General features: G+C 49.0%; 1 protein-coding gene across 2 annotated transcripts in view; it reads left to right on the top strand.

Moving 5' to 3' along the window:
* Positions 1-16,728, top strand: part of EXD3 (exonuclease 3'-5' domain containing 3) — a 2,419,489-nt gene that overhangs the window by 1,293,955 nt on the left and 1,108,806 nt on the right. For both annotated transcript variants that reach the window (XM_086921181.1, XM_086921182.1), the window contains one exon: positions 11,938-12,104. In XM_086921181.1, the coding sequence (XP_086777307.1) occupies positions 11,938-12,104 (167 nt within the window). The remainder of the gene's footprint in view (positions 1-11,937; positions 12,105-16,728) is intronic.

Here is a 16,728-nt window from a genome sequence, read left to right as displayed (position 1 = left end):
TCACGTCCTGCCAGCCACTGGCCGCAGACTAACATCCAGCGCAGCGGTGAACGTGGTAACAAACTGGCGGTGCCAGGGGACAGCGGCGAGGCCAGTCCACATCCACCCCCAGAGCATCCGCCTCAAAGCCTTCCTAGTTCGAGCTTTCAGGCCCATTTGACGCCAGTGGGGGGCAGGGTTCGCCATCACCTTCTCCACTGGCGCACCATTATATCGGACAGGTGTGTGCTGCAAATCGTCCGAAGGGGCTACTCCCTCCCCTTCGAGGCAACCCCTCCAGACATGCCACCGCAGTACCACTGCGTGTCGGGGGATCACTTGCAACTTCTGCAAGAGGAAGTTACGGCCCTCTTGGCCAAGGGGCCCATCGAGCGCGTTCCTGGGCCAGAAGTAGGGTGTGGATGTGTCAGGCATGCAGGTATGACCTGGCTTATGAAGGACGCAGCACACTACTTTCACAGAGTTCAATAAGTGTTTTTTTATGGGTAGTCACCAAACACAGCTTCCAAAAAAGAAAGAGAATCCTTCGCTCAGGAGAAACAAAAGAGTATACAACAGACACAGTCTCTTTTTGAAGGGATGCCTTTCCTACGATTAGTCTTTACACAGGAGTATGACATCCTCGTTCTAGGCGTGGAGGTTCCAGGGAGGGATGCCAGGGCACAGCAGGAGTTATTCCCAGCATGAAAAGAAAAGAAAAACAAAGGCCCGCGATTACTGGCAATTCTGGGGAGCGGGGAGTGAGGGAATCACCAGGGACCAGCACCAAATGTGACTTTCCGTAACGTACAACGGTTGGAGCTATACGTGACAAAGACTGCATGTGCTCGGGAGATGAAGGACCGTTTACAGCACGAACGTCAGCCCAGTGACCTTCCTCAGTCCTCCCCTACCCCGTGAAGCACACAGCCCCTTTAGCCGTCCCTGTACCTTGTCCAGTCACACTTCTCCAGAAGTGTGGCGGGCGGCTCGTGGGAGCGTTGGCCTCCTGGCGTTCCTTCTCGGCTGGGCTGTCCATCTTCTGCTTCCCCTTGGTGGCGCTGAATCTTCTCCAAACTGCTCGGCGTCTCCTCACTTAATCCCCGCCCGGCTTTCGCGCCGTCTTCTTCCTGTAGGCAGGTTTTCACCTCTGTCTCGTTCTCTGATTGGGCATAAGCCGGTGACGTCACGGCTGACGAGTCCTCCTCCGGGAAAGCCCAGGCCACATTAAAGGGGCCGCAGGAATCCTGTCCACGGGGCGGAAATGAAGAAGTATTAAAGTCTGGCTCCTGTCCAGCAGCCCCGTGACAGATCCCACCCCCGGGATTTTCCCGATCGGGGGAAAGAGGAAAGAGAGACAAAATGTCAGCATTGCCCTGTTGCAAACCTTTCCGATGACGGACCTCCATCTGGAAAGGTTGGAGCGCTAGGAACCATCGGAGTATACGCTCGTTGTGGCCACGATTCCTTTGTAGCCACGTCAACGGGGCATGGTCCGTATATAAGATAAAGGGTCTACCTTCCAAATAATACCTAAGCTTGTCAACTCCCCATCGAACCGCTAAACACTCCTTCTCGATGGTGGATATGCCATTTCTCTGGGGAACAGCTTTCTACTGATGTAGAGGATGGGTTTTTCGATACATTCGTTGTTCTCCTGTGAGAGAACAGCCCCGATCCCCAACCCAGAAGCGTCCGTTTGAAGAATAAAGGGTTTGTTAAAATCCGGTGACATCAATACCGGGGCGGAAGTGAGGAAGGTTTTCAATGTGTGGAACGCTACCAATTCCTTATCAGAGGGGGCTGGCAATTTGGAAGACGAATGGTTCTTCTTGAGGAGATCTGTAAGTGGACTGGCTATTTCTGCAAATTGGCCGATAAACCGTCTATAATAGCCCACTAAACCCAAAAACGCTCTCAGGTCTCTTTTGGTTTTGGGATAGGGTACATTCAGGATAGCTTTCACCTTTTCGGCTTGGGGTTCGATCAGACCATCACCTAAGAGGTAGCCGAGGTACTTCACCTTTGGAAATGCAACTCTTGATTTCTTTGCGTTAATGTGAAAGCCAGTATCCCGGAGACTAGTAAGGATCTTTTCAAGGTGTTCGAGATGTTCCGCCCAGGTTTTACTAAAGACGACGATATCGTCTAAATAGGCGGAAGAGTATTGATGGTGCGTGGACAGTACCGTGTCCATGGCCCTCTGAAATGTCGCCGGGTCACCATGTAAACCAAATGGGAGCACGGTAAAGGGGAAGTGGCCATGAGGAGTGGAGAAGGCAGTTTTCTCTTGATCCTCACGAGCTAGAGGAATTTGCCAATATCCCTTGGTGAGGTCAATAGTAGTGATATAATGAGCCTCACCAAGACGTTCTAGCAACTCGTCCACTCTAGGAAGTGGGTTTGCATCTTGCTTGGACACTCTGTTTACCGCATGGAAATCGATGCAAAACCGAATGCTGCCATCCGGTTTTGGCACCAAAACCACTGGCGAAGACCAGTTACTGTGCGAAGGTACTATCACTCCGGTTCGTAACATTTGATCGATTTCGTCTTTAAAGGCTTGTCTCCTAGCTTCGGGTATTCGATAGGGCTTTTGTTTCACCACAACCCCTGGGTCAGTGGGGATGGTATGTACCGCTATCTGTGTCTTTTTTGGTTGGTCTGAAAAGACCTCCTTATACCGAAGCAAAAGGGAAAGGACGTCTTCCTTTTCTTGTTTGGTAAGGTTGGGGTTGGCAGGGGTGTCGTGCACAGTGTGAGCGACCGTGTTGATGGTGTGAACCGCTTGTGGAGGTTTACCCAGCCACTTCTTCAAGATATTGATATTGTACATTAGAGTTCTGTTTTTAGACAACCGTAGAATATAGGTGGTTCTCCCTATCTTCTTGACTATCGGAAAGGGACCTTGCCATTCTTTTTTTAATTTATGAGTAGACGTGGGGAGTAAAATTAAGGCCCAATGCCCAACATCCAACTCCCTCCATTTTTTTCCCTTATCATAAAAAACCTTTTGTTTTACCTGAGCTATGGCTAGATGGTAATGGACCAGGGTTCTCAGTTTATGGAGTCTGGACTGTAGCTGTCTGGTGTAATCTAACAGGGCTTCTGCCTCTTGTGCTCCTTCTTTTTCCCAGCTTCCTTGGTTATTTTGAGTAAGGACCTTGGGCTACGTCCGAACAACAATTCGAACGGAGATGTACCTAGGCTAGCTTGTTTCTGACTACGGAGGACAAAAAGAGCCAGGGGTAACAGTTGATCCCAATTTCTACCATCCCCAGACAGAAGTTTTTTTAGAGTGAGCTTGAGGCTCCCATTGTAACGTTCTACCAACCCATCTGTCTGAGGGTGGTAGACGGAAGTTTTGATGTGGGTGATCCTAAGTTGTTGACAGACTTGTTTCATCAGTCTAGAGACAAAGGGAGTCCCCTGGTCGGTAATGATCTCCCGGGGAAATCCCATTCGGGAAAACACCTCAACCAACCGTTGAGCTATGGCGGATGAAGTAGCGGCCTGGAGGGGAAACGCCTCCGGATAACGGGTGGCGTAATCAACCAACACCAACGCGTATTGATGTCCTCTTGCTGACCTGGGTAAGGGACCTATCGGGTCCATCCCCACCCTATCAAAAGGTTTTCCGATAATGGGAAGGTGAGTCAGCGGTACTGCCGGGGGAACATAGAGGTTACACCTTTGACAAATCTGACATTCCTGGCAGTATCGCTGTACTTGTGCGTAAACTCCCGGCCAAAAGAGTGTTGAAGGATGGCCTGCCCTGTTTTCTCTGCTCCTGAATGTCCTGCTAACAGATGGGCATGTGCAAAAAATAGAATTTGTTCTCTGAAATCCATAGGGACCAAAAGCTGGGGTACCCCATCTGGTTTTGCTAGCTGATACAACAACCCATTCTGTTCTATAAAAGTGTGGTAGGACCTAGTTAAGGGATCCTGACCTGAACGAGCTGTCTCCAATGCATTGGTAAGACTAGCATCGTTTAACTGTGCTGTTCTAAAGTGTGTGTCCCTAGCCCAGGGTTCTGATACAACAAGGGCGTTGTTAGGAGGCTGTTTAACAGCGTCCCTCATAAGAGAAAGGAACCCTGGATTATCAGTGCCTATAATGACTGGCTCAGGCAAATCTTCCAAGACCCCAACCACCACCTCTGTCGTGACTCCTGAGGTACTGCAAAGGGATATCTTGGCTAATGGATACTCCTTGACGTCCCCATGGACACACCTTATGTGAACGGATTTCCCTGCCAGAAGACAAGAAGGGGATACATATTCTTTTCTAACTACGGATTGTCGACACCCAGAGTCAAGCAGAGCCTTTGCTATTTTCCCACTGATGTCTACACTCACATAGAAGACTGGCCCTGTTTCCTGGGCATACAGGAGGGAACGGGGTGCGTAGCTCACGTCCATGGGTTTTTCTTCTTTCTCCATTTTCTTCCTACAATAGCGTGCTATATGCCCCCATTCCCCACAGTCATAACACTGTGGGCCTGAAGTCAGTGGTATCTCCGGAATAGGGAGACGAGGATGCGGAAGTTCTACTGGAGGTTTTGTTATTTTCTTCTCTTGTTTTCCTAGTACATTGCGGTTGGGTTTTTCTGGTTCCTTTATGGGGGGGCCGGCCCTGGGCGCGTGCATAGCTTGTAGCCATTTCTATGGCATGCTCAAGAGTCAATCCAGCATGTTGTTTTAGCCACCGCTGTGTTCCATAAGGCAGAGCCTCCAGGAACTGCTCAAGATAAATTTTATTCATGACTTCTTCCATACTTGAGTCTTGTGGTTTCAGCCACAAGTCAGCTGCTGCTTTTAATCGATAGAATAGTGTTTTGGGAAGATCTCCAGGGCTCCCTCTTTCTTGTCGAAATTTCAACCTGTGTGTTTCTTCATCAACACCCAACCGGTCTAAGATGTACTGTTTCACGAGACCGTAGGCAACAGTACCGTCTTTATTCACCATTTGATACGCTGCTTGCGCTTCTCCAGTCAAGCGAGGGGCAAGATAGAAGGGCCACCTGTCCCCGGGCCAAGCACTGGCTCTAGCAGCCCTTTCAAAGTTCAAAAAGAAGGCTAAAGGATCTTCCCCTGTAACATACTTTTGCAGTGGAATGACTGTTCCTGGGGCAGGGGCGGGGGGTTTTCGCTCAGGAGAAACAAAAGAGTATACAACAGACACAGTCTCTTCTTGAAGAGATGCCTTTCCTACGATTAGTCTTTACACAGGAGTACGACGTCCTCGTTGTAGGTGTGGAGGTTCCAGGGAGGGATGCCAAGGCACAGCAGGAGTTATTCCCAGCATGAAAAGAAAAGAAAAACAAAGGCCCGCGATTACTGGCAATTCTGGGGAACTTAAACTGAGAGAGGGGAGTGTGGATTGAGGGAATCACCAGGGACCAGCACCAAATGTGACTTTCCGTAACGTACAACGGTTGGAGCTATACGTGACAAAGACTGCATGTGCTCGGGAGATGAGGGACTGTTTACAGCACTAAAGTCAGCCCCGTGACCTCCCTCAGTCCTCCCCTACCCCGTATTCGCCCGTGAAGCAAACAGCCCCTTTAGCCGTCCCCGTACCTTGTCCAGCCACACTTCTCCAGAAGTGCGGCGGGCGGCTCGTGGGAACGTTGGCCTCCTGGCGTTCCTTCTCGCCTGGGCTGTCCGTCTTCTGCTTCCCCTTCGTGGCGCTGAATCTTCTCCAAACTGCTCGGCGTCACCTCACTCGATCCCCGTCCGGCTTTCGCGCGGTCTTCTTCCTGTAGGCAGGTTTTCACCTCTGTCTCGTTCTCTGATTGGGCATAAGCCGGTGACATCACGGCTGACGAGTCCTCCTCCGGGAAAGCCAAGGCCACATTAAAGGGGCCGCAGGAATCCTGTCCACAGGGCGGAAATGAAGAAGTATTAAAGTCCGTGTCCTGTCCAGCAGCCCCGCGACAGGTTGTTACTCCCACTACTTTATGGTTCCCAAGAAGGGCAAAGGGGGCCTACGCCCTGTCTTGGACCTGCGGAACATCAACAGCTTCCTCCGGAAGGAGAAGTTCAAGATGCTGACTTTGGCTCAGGTCTTGGCTGCCCTAGACCCAGAAGACTGGATGGTAGCGTTGGACTAGCAGGACGCATATTTTCACATCCCCGTCCTGCTGGCCCACCGGCGTTACCTGCAGTTCACAGTAGGCCGCAAGCACTTTCAGTTTACCGTGCTCCCCTTCAGCCTTACCAGCACCCCTTGGGTGCTCATGAAAGTGAAGGCGGTGGTCGCAGCTCATCTGCGCAGATTAGGGGTGTCAGTCTTCCCCTATCTCGACGACTGGTTGTTGAAAGCGGGCTCGCCCCAGACAGTCATCAGCTACCTCCAGACTACGGTCGACCTCCTGCACCTGCTGGGGTTCTCCATCGATGTGCCGAAGTCACACCTGTGTCCCTCTCAGAAGCTCCTCTTCATCGGAGCGGTTCTGGATTCGCGCAGTTTCGGGTCTATCCTCCCGAACAGCGGGTTCGGGATATTCAGGCTCTGATTCCGATCTTTCAGCCTTTATCCCGAGTCTCGGTCAGGTTGACGCTGCGGCTTCTGGGGCTGATGGCCTCCTGCATTCTTCTGGTGCATCACGCCAGATGGTGGATGCGGGCTCTGCAGTGGGACCTGAAGTTTCAGTGGGCCCAGCATCAGGGCAACATGTCCAACCACGTCCTGATCTCGAAGGGCACTGCAAGACAGTTGCAGTGGTGGCTCACAGCCCGCGATTGGGTCAGCGGCAGATCCCTATCCAACCGGAGCACTTAGTAGTGACGGATGCGTCCCTCCTGGGCTGGGGGGGCCACATGGGAGAGGCAGAGATCAGAGGCCTCTGGTCTCCGGCGGAGTCCCGGCTCCATATCAACCTTCTGGAGCTGCGGGCGATCCGACTTGCACTGAAGGCATTCCTTCCCTTAGTCCGGGGAAGTGTAGTGCAGGTGTTCACAGTCAACACCACCGCCATGTGGTACTGCAACAAACATGGCGGGGTGGGGTCGTGGACCCTTTGCCAGGAAGCTCTACGCCTCTGGCAGTGGCTGAAACATCAGGGCGTCACTCTGGTTGTTCAACACCTTGCAGGTTCTCTGAACGCCAGGGCGGACGAACTCAGCCGCCGGTGCATGATGGATCACGAATGGCGTCTGAACTCAGACGTGGCGCAAGGTGTCTTTCAGCAGTGGGGAGAGCATTGGTTAGATCTATTCGCCACCAAACAGAATGCACAATGTCATCAGTTCTGCGCGTTGGAATTTCCAATGCGGCACTCGCTCGGAGACGCTTTTCGTCGCGAGTGGAGCTGCGGTCTGTTGTACGCCTTTCCACCTATACCATTTCTGCCCAGAGTGCTGAAGAAGATCAGGTGCGACCGGGCCCAAGTCATCCTTGTGGCTCCGGACTGGGCACGAAGATACTGGTACCCCGAGCTACTCAGCATGTCAGTCGATCCCCTGATTTGTCTGCCTCTTCAGGAGGACCTTCTGTCGCAGCAGCAGGGGGCGGTCCTCCTCCTGAACCTGTCCAGTCTCCACCTACATGCGTGGAGATTGAGCCGCGACAGTTGAGGCCATTTGACTTGCCTCCTGAAGTCTGTGATGTGATTCTGGCAGCCAGGTGTCCCTCCACAAAATCGGTATACGCCTGCAGGTGGAACAAATATGTGGCATGGTGCACAGCAAAGGCTGTGGATCCCCTTTCTGCCCCCCTTTCAGAGGTTCTCCTCTTTCTTCTTTCTCTTGCCCAGCAGGGCTCTGCTCTGGGCACTATCAAAGGCTACCTCTCTGCCATTACAGCCTTCTTAAGGCTTCCTGATCAGCCTTCTCTTTTTAAGTCCGCTGTTGTAAATAGATTCTTGAAGGGCATCACTCACATTTCCTCCTGTTCCATTCGTGAAGCCTCAGTGGGACTTGAACATTGTTCTGACTTATTTGATGTGCTCTCTTTTCGAGCCACTTCACAATTGCCCACTTCGTCTTCTAACTCTTAAGAATACATTCCTGGTTGCCATCACCTCTGCCAGGAGAGTGAGTGAGCTCCAGACTCTATCTTTTCAACCTCCTTTCCTCTCTGTCCATCCGGACAAAGTTGTCTAGAGAATGCGTCCCTCTTTCCTGCCCAAAGTAGTCACAGCCTTCCACATCGGGCAGTCCATCACCTTACCCACCTTCTTTCCACCTCCGCATCCCTCGAAAGAGGAAGAGAGGCTCCACCGTCTGGACCCAAAACGTGCTCTCTCATTCTATCTGAACCGCACACGCCAGTTCCAGGTGGACGACCAGCTCTCTGTTGGTTACGTGGGCACTAAGAAGGGACGGGCGGTGCACAAACGGATCATTTCTCGAAGAGTCGTTTTGGGGATCCAGGCTGGTTTTTCACAGGCTAAAAAGGCGCCTCCTGTGGGGTACGTGCCCATTCCACTCGGGCCACAGCAGCTACTACTGCCCTGGGTCGGGGAGTCCCCTTGCAGGACATCTGTCAGGCAGCTACATGGGCCTCGCTGCACACGTTTGCTAGACACTACTGCCTGGACAGCCAAGTCCAGAGAGATGGCTTTTTCGGCCGTTCTGTCCACCTTTCTGGTGTGATCATTGGTTCGCAGACCCCCCCCCACCGGGGTTGGTATTGCTGGGGTATCTATTCTAAGGTAAGGAATCTAACACTAACCTCTTTCTTTCAGATGCACAAGTTACTTCCCTTTGGTAGCGATATATCTGTAAGAAACAGTAGTTAGTGTTAGATTCCTTACCGCCCCACCCATCCTCCCCGTTCTGCGAACAGATATCTAGGGTTAAGGTACATCCCTTTGAGGGCCCTAGTTTTATGGCATCAGTGTCGGTTTTTATGATGGCTCTGCGTTCCTGGCGCGGAAAAGCTGTGTATAGGAACTGACCTCCACGCGCGAGGGCGGAGTCTAAGTACTCCGGCGACATCATGCGACAACGGATGCGGAGCCCCAGACCACGTTTACTGACGCGCAGGGTTATTGCTATGCAAAACTTTCCGGATCCAGCCTGACGCCTGGGGATATTCTAAGATAAGGAATCTAACACTAACTACTGTTTCTTACAGATATATTGTTACTGAAGGTAAGTAACTTGTGCATCAGGCTCATGCTCTGGGAAGCACCGCACGTTGCAGAAATTCCTACACTTCCTTCCCCTGGAATGTCGTCGCACAATTGTCCATGCTCTAATCACATTCCACCTGGACTAGCTAACAGTCTCTATCTGGGTGCTCCAGTCTATATGACTCGGCGTCTGCAGATAATTAAAAACGCTGCTTCCAGATTGATCTGTAAAATACTTCTCCGCCACTCCATCACCCCCCACCTGAGGATCCTTCATAGGTTACCTGTTGTCAAGCGTATTGAATTCAAGGCCCTTACCCTGGCATTTAGAGCTTTCTGGGGACTAGGCCTGGCGTATCTGCCCGCTAGACTACAACACTACCATCACAACCGGTCCCTGCGTTCCAACAACCAGTGTCTCCTTGCCATCCTCCGTTTTCTCAAGGCCAGGAAGGGTGGCAAGCCTTTGCGGTCAGACCTTCTAAACTTTGTAATGCCTTGCCACTCTCCATCCGTTTATCGGAGTCAGAACTCACTTTTCGGCGTGCCCTGAAAACCTGTTTTTCCACAAGCACCTAGTTTTCTCTTCTCGCCTGTCTGCTTCAGTCTGCCTCGGCGCAGGGACCCCCCTTTGGGGGTAGCTGTGTACTCTACAAATTCCTTAATAAATAAATTAATAGGTGTGCCCTGATGGAGAAATCTATCAATGTGGTGCCTTGCTTATAAAACAAAAATGGGTCCTAAGGAGATCAGGGAACTTATCATATTCAAGAGTGAAAGTGTGGCCGTGACTTCATATGGCGATGGGGTAGGATTTGAAAATGTATTTTGAAAAAATTTTTAAGCTCTTCTCCCAAGCTGTTCGAACTTAGTTTCCCATTCTGAAATGGTTGCAAGAGGAAATGGGTCTGAACATACGATCCTTATGATTAGCTTGACCTTAGAGCATGCTTTGGAGATCTGTAAAGTCTTGCTGTGAGGAAATCGGATTGCGGATCTTTTCAACAAACCAGATTTCTACCTTAGGGCAAGTTGAAACTCTGTGATCAGAATAAGGTTGTGAGTAAAAGATGGAAGGTGGAAAAATCAGTCACCTGTTACTACCTATAGTATGATGTCCCCGTCAGGAGGGTCAGCAAGCTTACCTGCCCCTACTGCAAAATTCCCAGCACCGGTTTATTCTGACCAGATTTAGGGATAATTTGTTGCCACTGATGATCGGGTTCCCTGCTAATTGCTATTCCTTGTCAGATCTTTATCAATTGCCTTGTGATGGGGTGTCCCCCCCCCCCTTTAACGAATTTGCACGTTTTTGTATTTTGCCAGTATTATGAACCCCCCCCCCCCCCAACATTTTTTATCCTACCCCTATTTAAAATATAACATTAAACAGACCAGCTCTGCCAGGGCCAGACTGGCCGTACTGGGCATCGGGCGTTTCCCCAGTAGGCTGGAAGGTTAGGGGCTAGTTTTGGTGCTTCGGGGGCTGGTTCTGTTACTGTGGGCCGGTTTTGCAGAAGTGCAGCAATATCAGCCTCCAATAATAATAGCAGCAGTGTTCCACACTTGCTCCCCTTCCTCCCCTCCCCCTCTTGCCCCCCGGATTGGTCCAACAAACTTGCCAGGGCTTCCTTTAGTTCCCAGCCCAGCCCTGAGCTCTGCTATTGCTGCAACTACTAAACAACCAACTTGTCTGCTGTGCCGTGAGTTCTTATCTATGGCAGATGATTGAGTTTCATTGTCTATACATTTTAATGTGAATTCTTGATGAAGAATGATTTTTATTTACTTTGGCTATTTCTGAAACAACAAAACAACCCACTGGCCTGCTGTGCAACAATTTCGTTTGACAGTTTTTAAAAATAAGGAACAACTTGCAGGCGGTCTCTTTTCATCTGAAGTGTATATTGGCACGATTGTGTGTTTTATAGTTTACGAATTTTAATGTGAAAAATGTTTGTTTTTATTTACTTTTATGTTACTGAAGAGTATCGAATAGAGTTTATTGATGATGATACTCATACTATTAACAAATGATTCGGTTTTGCCACGTCTACTGGGGTCCTTTGATTTACTCCGGACTCTCCCTTCAATTTCCTGGTAGCTTCACTGAACAGTTCTAAGTCTTGTTCCTGAACATCGCCCATTTTGCCAGATAGTCTCTTTGAGGAACGCTCCATCCTTTATCAATATAGTGGCAAACCATTGTGTTGAGATTTTCACAGAGATTTTATTTGGGACCCACTAGTAGCTCTCTTGTTGTTTACCTGGAACACGTTTACATCTTGCCATATCCAGCTACTTGTAGTCGCAGGTTATATCCCCTCACCAACCTTCTTTTTGTTTTAAAGAAGGAATGATTAGAGTGGATGTTTTTTTCTTTTTTCAACTGATCCATCTATTACAAATAAATGTAATATTTACAGAGGAATGTGTTGAACGCCTGAGGCATGTGAAATAACAAAGTCATTAGTCTGGGAACCGTATGAAATATTTTAAAACATAAGGACCTTTATAGAGCCTACTGGGAAAAGAATAGCTGCCTTTGGCTTGCTGACTGTATAGTTCGTCAAATGTACTGTTTGGCTTGTAAGTCCTTCCCATCCACTGTATCTTCTACCCTCCTTTCATTTTGCCTGCCCCTTCTTTAATATTTCTTAGCATTTTTAGGAATTTTACAGTGGTGTATAAACTGCTATACAAGTTGAGTCATAACATTATGACAGTGTCCATTTTAATTAGATTTACCTGCATTAGTTGCCGATAGGTATTTCTGCACTTTGAATCTCTTGCTACGTCAAAAGGATACTTAGTTGTGTAAAATGACCAGCATCACACTCAATATGTCTCTACTGGGGTCTTGTGTCTTTCAGAGCACGGTAGGGCAGAATCAATTTCTTCAAGAGCAGCTAATACAACTGCTATACAAGCACACTGACCTCGAGACTGTGGCCCGCTGGGCTCTCCGCTACAACCTTCCAAAAGACAGTCTGCCCTATGGAGTAGCAGAGATGTTGGAAAATCTACATCTTCAAGAGAGGTAAATGTGAAATATTCGTTTTGGAACTAGGTATGACATTATCCTACTTGTTATTTGAATTGTGCTCTGATACCATTGGTGTGATCTTCCAACAGGCTTTCCTTGTGTATTTGGGTTGTAGGCCAATGCATTAAATCCTTGTCTGAGTGGTTGCAGATTAGAACCTGTGTGCCTTGATTGGTCATCAGCATCTTAAGCATTTATAACTAGTCGGAACCATGTGTGATTGAAGGCTATCCCATATGGGAGGAGTAACCATGGATGTGCCTCCAAGGGATGCTCAGATTATTGTGTTGCTATTAAGTGTCTGTGTCAAAACGAGAGTGGGGAAATTAGAATGCATTCAAATGTATCTTATATTCTGATGGATACTTCTGCCTGTGGATTCCTCATCTTTTGAATACCCCCTGTGCCAGCATTCCGTGGAAATTCTTTCCTAGCTCTCCCACGTCGACGATGACGTCATAATAGCACGGCTCCGCTTGAGACACCGTACAACATCATCCTAGCCATAAGAGGATCTCGTCGGCGAGCTGACGTCTGTTCCTTTTTTTCCGTGCGGTCGACGTGTAACGGTTTTTCTAGGAACTCTCGATTTTCTGTAGTGTTAACTTTGTATCCTCGAAGAATTCTAATGGCTGCTTCTAGGCAATCTGGATTTAAACCCTGCAGGGAGTGTGGCGGTCACATGTCAATCACTGATTCGCATGATGTTTGTCTTCGGTGCTTACCTTTGGATCACAACGTCGAGGAGTGCCAAAGTTGCAGGAAGATGAATCCGAAGGCTAAACTTTTAATGGCCAAAGCCAAAAAGGAGAAGAGAAGTCGAAAAAGAGCGAAGTCGTCGTCGTCTCACACTTTGAAGTCAAGTAAACATAAGAAGTCTAAGAAGACACATGGCTCTCAACACTGTTCTTCGAAGGTCAGGGCTTCGAGGTCGCCTTCTCCAGCTAAGCGGCTTCGAAGACAGGACTTGGTATCTCCTTCTCCGATTCCATCTCCAGGGGTGACGCTGGTTCCATATCCGGCGTCACGGGCTTCGAAGGGCCCTAGTTTTCTCTAGTCCGTGAGGCTTCACCTGTATGGGCGCCGTCTCCAGCTCCGCAGGCTCCAGTTCAGCTGAGGTGGTTCCTGTTCAGGAAGGTACGGATCCATATCCTCCTTTTCCTGTTCCTGGATTTCTGAATGTGATCATTGGCATGTTTAAACAGGGCCTCTACTTCGTCTGGTGCGCCTTCGGGCCCTGTGGGTCCTTTGGCCTTTAACCTGGGTTTGCCTCACCACTATGCTCAGGCACCCTTTATGCCATACTTGCCAATGACGCCGGCTTGGTATTTTCCGGCGCCGAGGTATTCCACTCCGGTCCCTTGGACTCCTTCTGCTGTTGAGTCAGCGCTGTCTCGGATATGATCGGTGCTGAGATTTGAAGCTGAGGCTCCTCCTTTGATGCCGTTGATGTCCTCACCGGTGCCCCATTTGGCGCCGCCGCCGGTCCTTAAACAGCGCTCTAGGAGAGAGGCGCAGAGGCTTCTTGAGGAGGAGGAATATGCACAGGAGCAGGAGGAAGGAGGAATTGTTGAGTCTGAGGACGAGTTTGAGGGCTTACAGGAGGCCAGTGGATTGGATATTTCTTCTGAGTATGATCTCTCATCTCCAACATCTGGAGTATTGCAAGACATTGCTCCATATCATGCGGTGATAAGGAAGGCAGCTGAGTTTTATTTATTTTATTTATTTTATTTTAGGAGTTTTCTATAGCGCTGGCCAGACCCGAGGTTATCGGAGTGCTTCACAACAGGATATGTATAGGTCAAAAACAGAGTAAAAAAAAACAAAAACACACACAAAGATAAGCGTTCAGACAGACCAGAGGTGATGTGGGCTGAGGTGTGACGCTGAGGAATAGGATTCAGGGGATCGGAGGTCCTCGTTGAGATAGAGCAGTCTTGCTGACTCGGCAAAGTATTATCCTGCGAGATTCCCCTAGCGGTGTAGACCCCATGAGATTGGGAGGATATAGGGGATGAGGTCGGTTGCAGGTGCGTGCGGTCTGAAGGTTGACATGATTAGAACTTGAGAATTACGTAATTGGGTTTGGGAAGGCACGGTTGAGGTAGAGGTCTATTTGGCGGCTTTTAAACTTTAGCAAGGAGGGAATAGTTCTGATGGCCACTGGGATGGCGTTCCATATTTTTGGAGCATTCCCTGCAAAAGACCGGTTTGCTGTTTTCTGTTTGCATGTTTTCAGGGGGTGAGAAGGAGGGAGTTTGAGCTTCTGAGAATTCTAGATTCGCCTGCTTTCTTGAGTTTCGAGGCTAGGTATTCTGGTTTCCCTGTGTGCAAGGGTTTGTGAGTCAGGCGGGCCGTTCTGAAGCTGGCCTGCATTTCCACTGGGAGCCATTTTAGATCTCGGAGTGTGGGAGAGATGTGGTTAATTTTTTTTACCCCTGAGACCATTCTGGCTGCTGCATTGAGGGTGATTTTCTTGGGTGCTAGGTGGGAGAGAGGCGTACCAGAGAGGATCGCGTTCCCATAGTCCAGTCTGGATAACACCAGAGATTGGGTGGCTTGTTTGTGATCCGTAGGTGGAATGTAGGGTTTGATTTTGTTGAGTAGCTTCAGATTGAAGAAGGCGCTCTTCGTAGAGTTCTTGATTTGGTTAGTCATGGATAGTTTGTGGTCCAGGGTGATTCCCAGTGATTTTACAGAGTTTGTCAGAGTGAGATTCGCGTTGAGAGTATCAATGGCTTTCAACCACTCCGTCATTTGTGGGTTTTCTTCCTTGTTGGAGATAAGGAGGATCTAAGTTTTACCTTGATTGTGTTTATGGTGGTTCGATGATAACCACTCTTGGACTTCTTTGAGAGTATCATTGAGTCTTGGAATGTCGTTGAGGGAGGAGGATTCCAGGTAAATCTTGGTGTCATCTGCGTATAGATGGAAGGGGATGTTGGCTTTATTCAGCATGGCGGCGAGGGGTACCATGTACATGTTGGACAATTGAGGCGAGAGGACGGAACCTTTGGGGAAGCCTCTGTTCACGGGGAGAAAGTCAGAAGTAAAGGATTTGATTTTGACCCTCTTGGAGCGATTCTGGAAGAAGGATGAGAACCATTGCAAAACCTGTTCATCTGCACCAACTCTCTCTTTGAGAGCCTTGATGAGAAGACTATGATCTACCGTGTCGAAGGCTGCTGACAGGTCAAGGAGGACGAGTAAGCAGCAATGGTCTGAGTCAAGGGACTGACTGATGTCATCCACAATGTTAAGGATTGCAGTTTGTTTCGGTGCTACAGCCTTTTCTAAAACCTGATTGATGCTGGTCTAGCAGGTGTATAGTGTCGATATGTTTGTTCAGTTGCCAGAGAACGCATTTTTCCAGAATTTTGGCCAAAAAGGGAAGATTTGAGACTGGTCTGAAGTTATTCAGGTCGTTTGAGTGTAGGCCGGGTTTTTTCAAGAGAGGTGTTACTTGTCCGACCTTGAATGTTACTTGTCCGACCTTGAGGCAGTCGGGTATGATGCCTGTTTTTAGGGAGCTGTTTATGATTTCGCACCAGAGTGGGGCAAGGGAGAGTTTCAAATCTTTGGCCAATTGGGATGGTATAGGGTCCAAGTTGTGGGATGAGGGTTTGGATGTAACGATTAATTCGAGAATCTCAGTTTCCGTGACGGGGTCGAAGGCGTACCATGTAATTGTGGGTCACCTGCTCGAGGTGGTTTCAATTTTTGTGAGGTTGTTGCCTGGAGGATGTGGTTGATGTCAAGGAAAAGTTCGATTTTGTCAAAAAAGTTGGCGAAGTTATCGCATAAGGCTTTAGAGGGCTGGACAAGGGAATTCGACGATTTGGACGTTTGTTTTTTAATGATGTCAAATAGTTCTCTTGGTCTGTTTTTTGCCTTATCGAGCGCAGTACAGAAGAAGTTGGTTTTTTTTCATTGTTGATATGATTTTTGTACTTTCTTCTTGCTGATTTGAGCTTTTCGCAGTGGCTAGTGGAGGGGGGTCTTTCTCCAGAGCGGTCTAAGGCTCTGAGCTTCCTTCTTTCCTCATTGATGTCCTTGTTGAGCCATGTTATTGAGGGGATGCACCTGGTTTTTTTCAGTTTCACTGGGGCAAGTTGGTCCAAAGTGGAGGACATTGTTGTGTTGTAGTGTGCTGTGAGTTCATCAGTAGAGAGGCCGTCCGGGAGATGGGTAGGAGGGAGGATATTTTTGTCTTAAGTCGGCAGTGTTGATCTGCGATAGGTTCCTAGACCACATAGGAGGGTCTCTGGTGGAGGGCTGACACATGATCGGTTGCGATAGGTGGAATAGGATGAGGTGATGATCCAACCAGTCGACTGGAAGGATGTGGTCTATAGTGACTGTGTCCTGTTGGGCGATGATGGCGTCCAGGATTGTCTCTTTGTTGTGGCTTTCTTTTGAGCAGTGCTGGGTAAGCTTGTTAGAGTGTAATAGCTCATTCAATGCTTGTACTGGAACACTATTCTCATCATTCCAGTGGAGAGTGAGGTCGCCTAAAATTATGTTGTTGGTGTTTAGGAGGGAGCAGTGGGCTATCCGGTCTGACAGGTGCTCCGTGAACGAGGTGGTGTTGCCTGGTACAGGAGGTTACAATGAA

Source organism: Lissotriton vulgaris, chromosome 5 (assembly GCF_964263255.1).
Source record: "Lissotriton vulgaris chromosome 5, aLisVul1.2, whole genome shotgun sequence".
Taxonomy (NCBI): domain Eukaryota; kingdom Metazoa; phylum Chordata; class Amphibia; order Caudata; family Salamandridae; genus Lissotriton; species Lissotriton vulgaris.
This window is presented reverse-complemented; position numbering and strand designations above follow the sequence as displayed.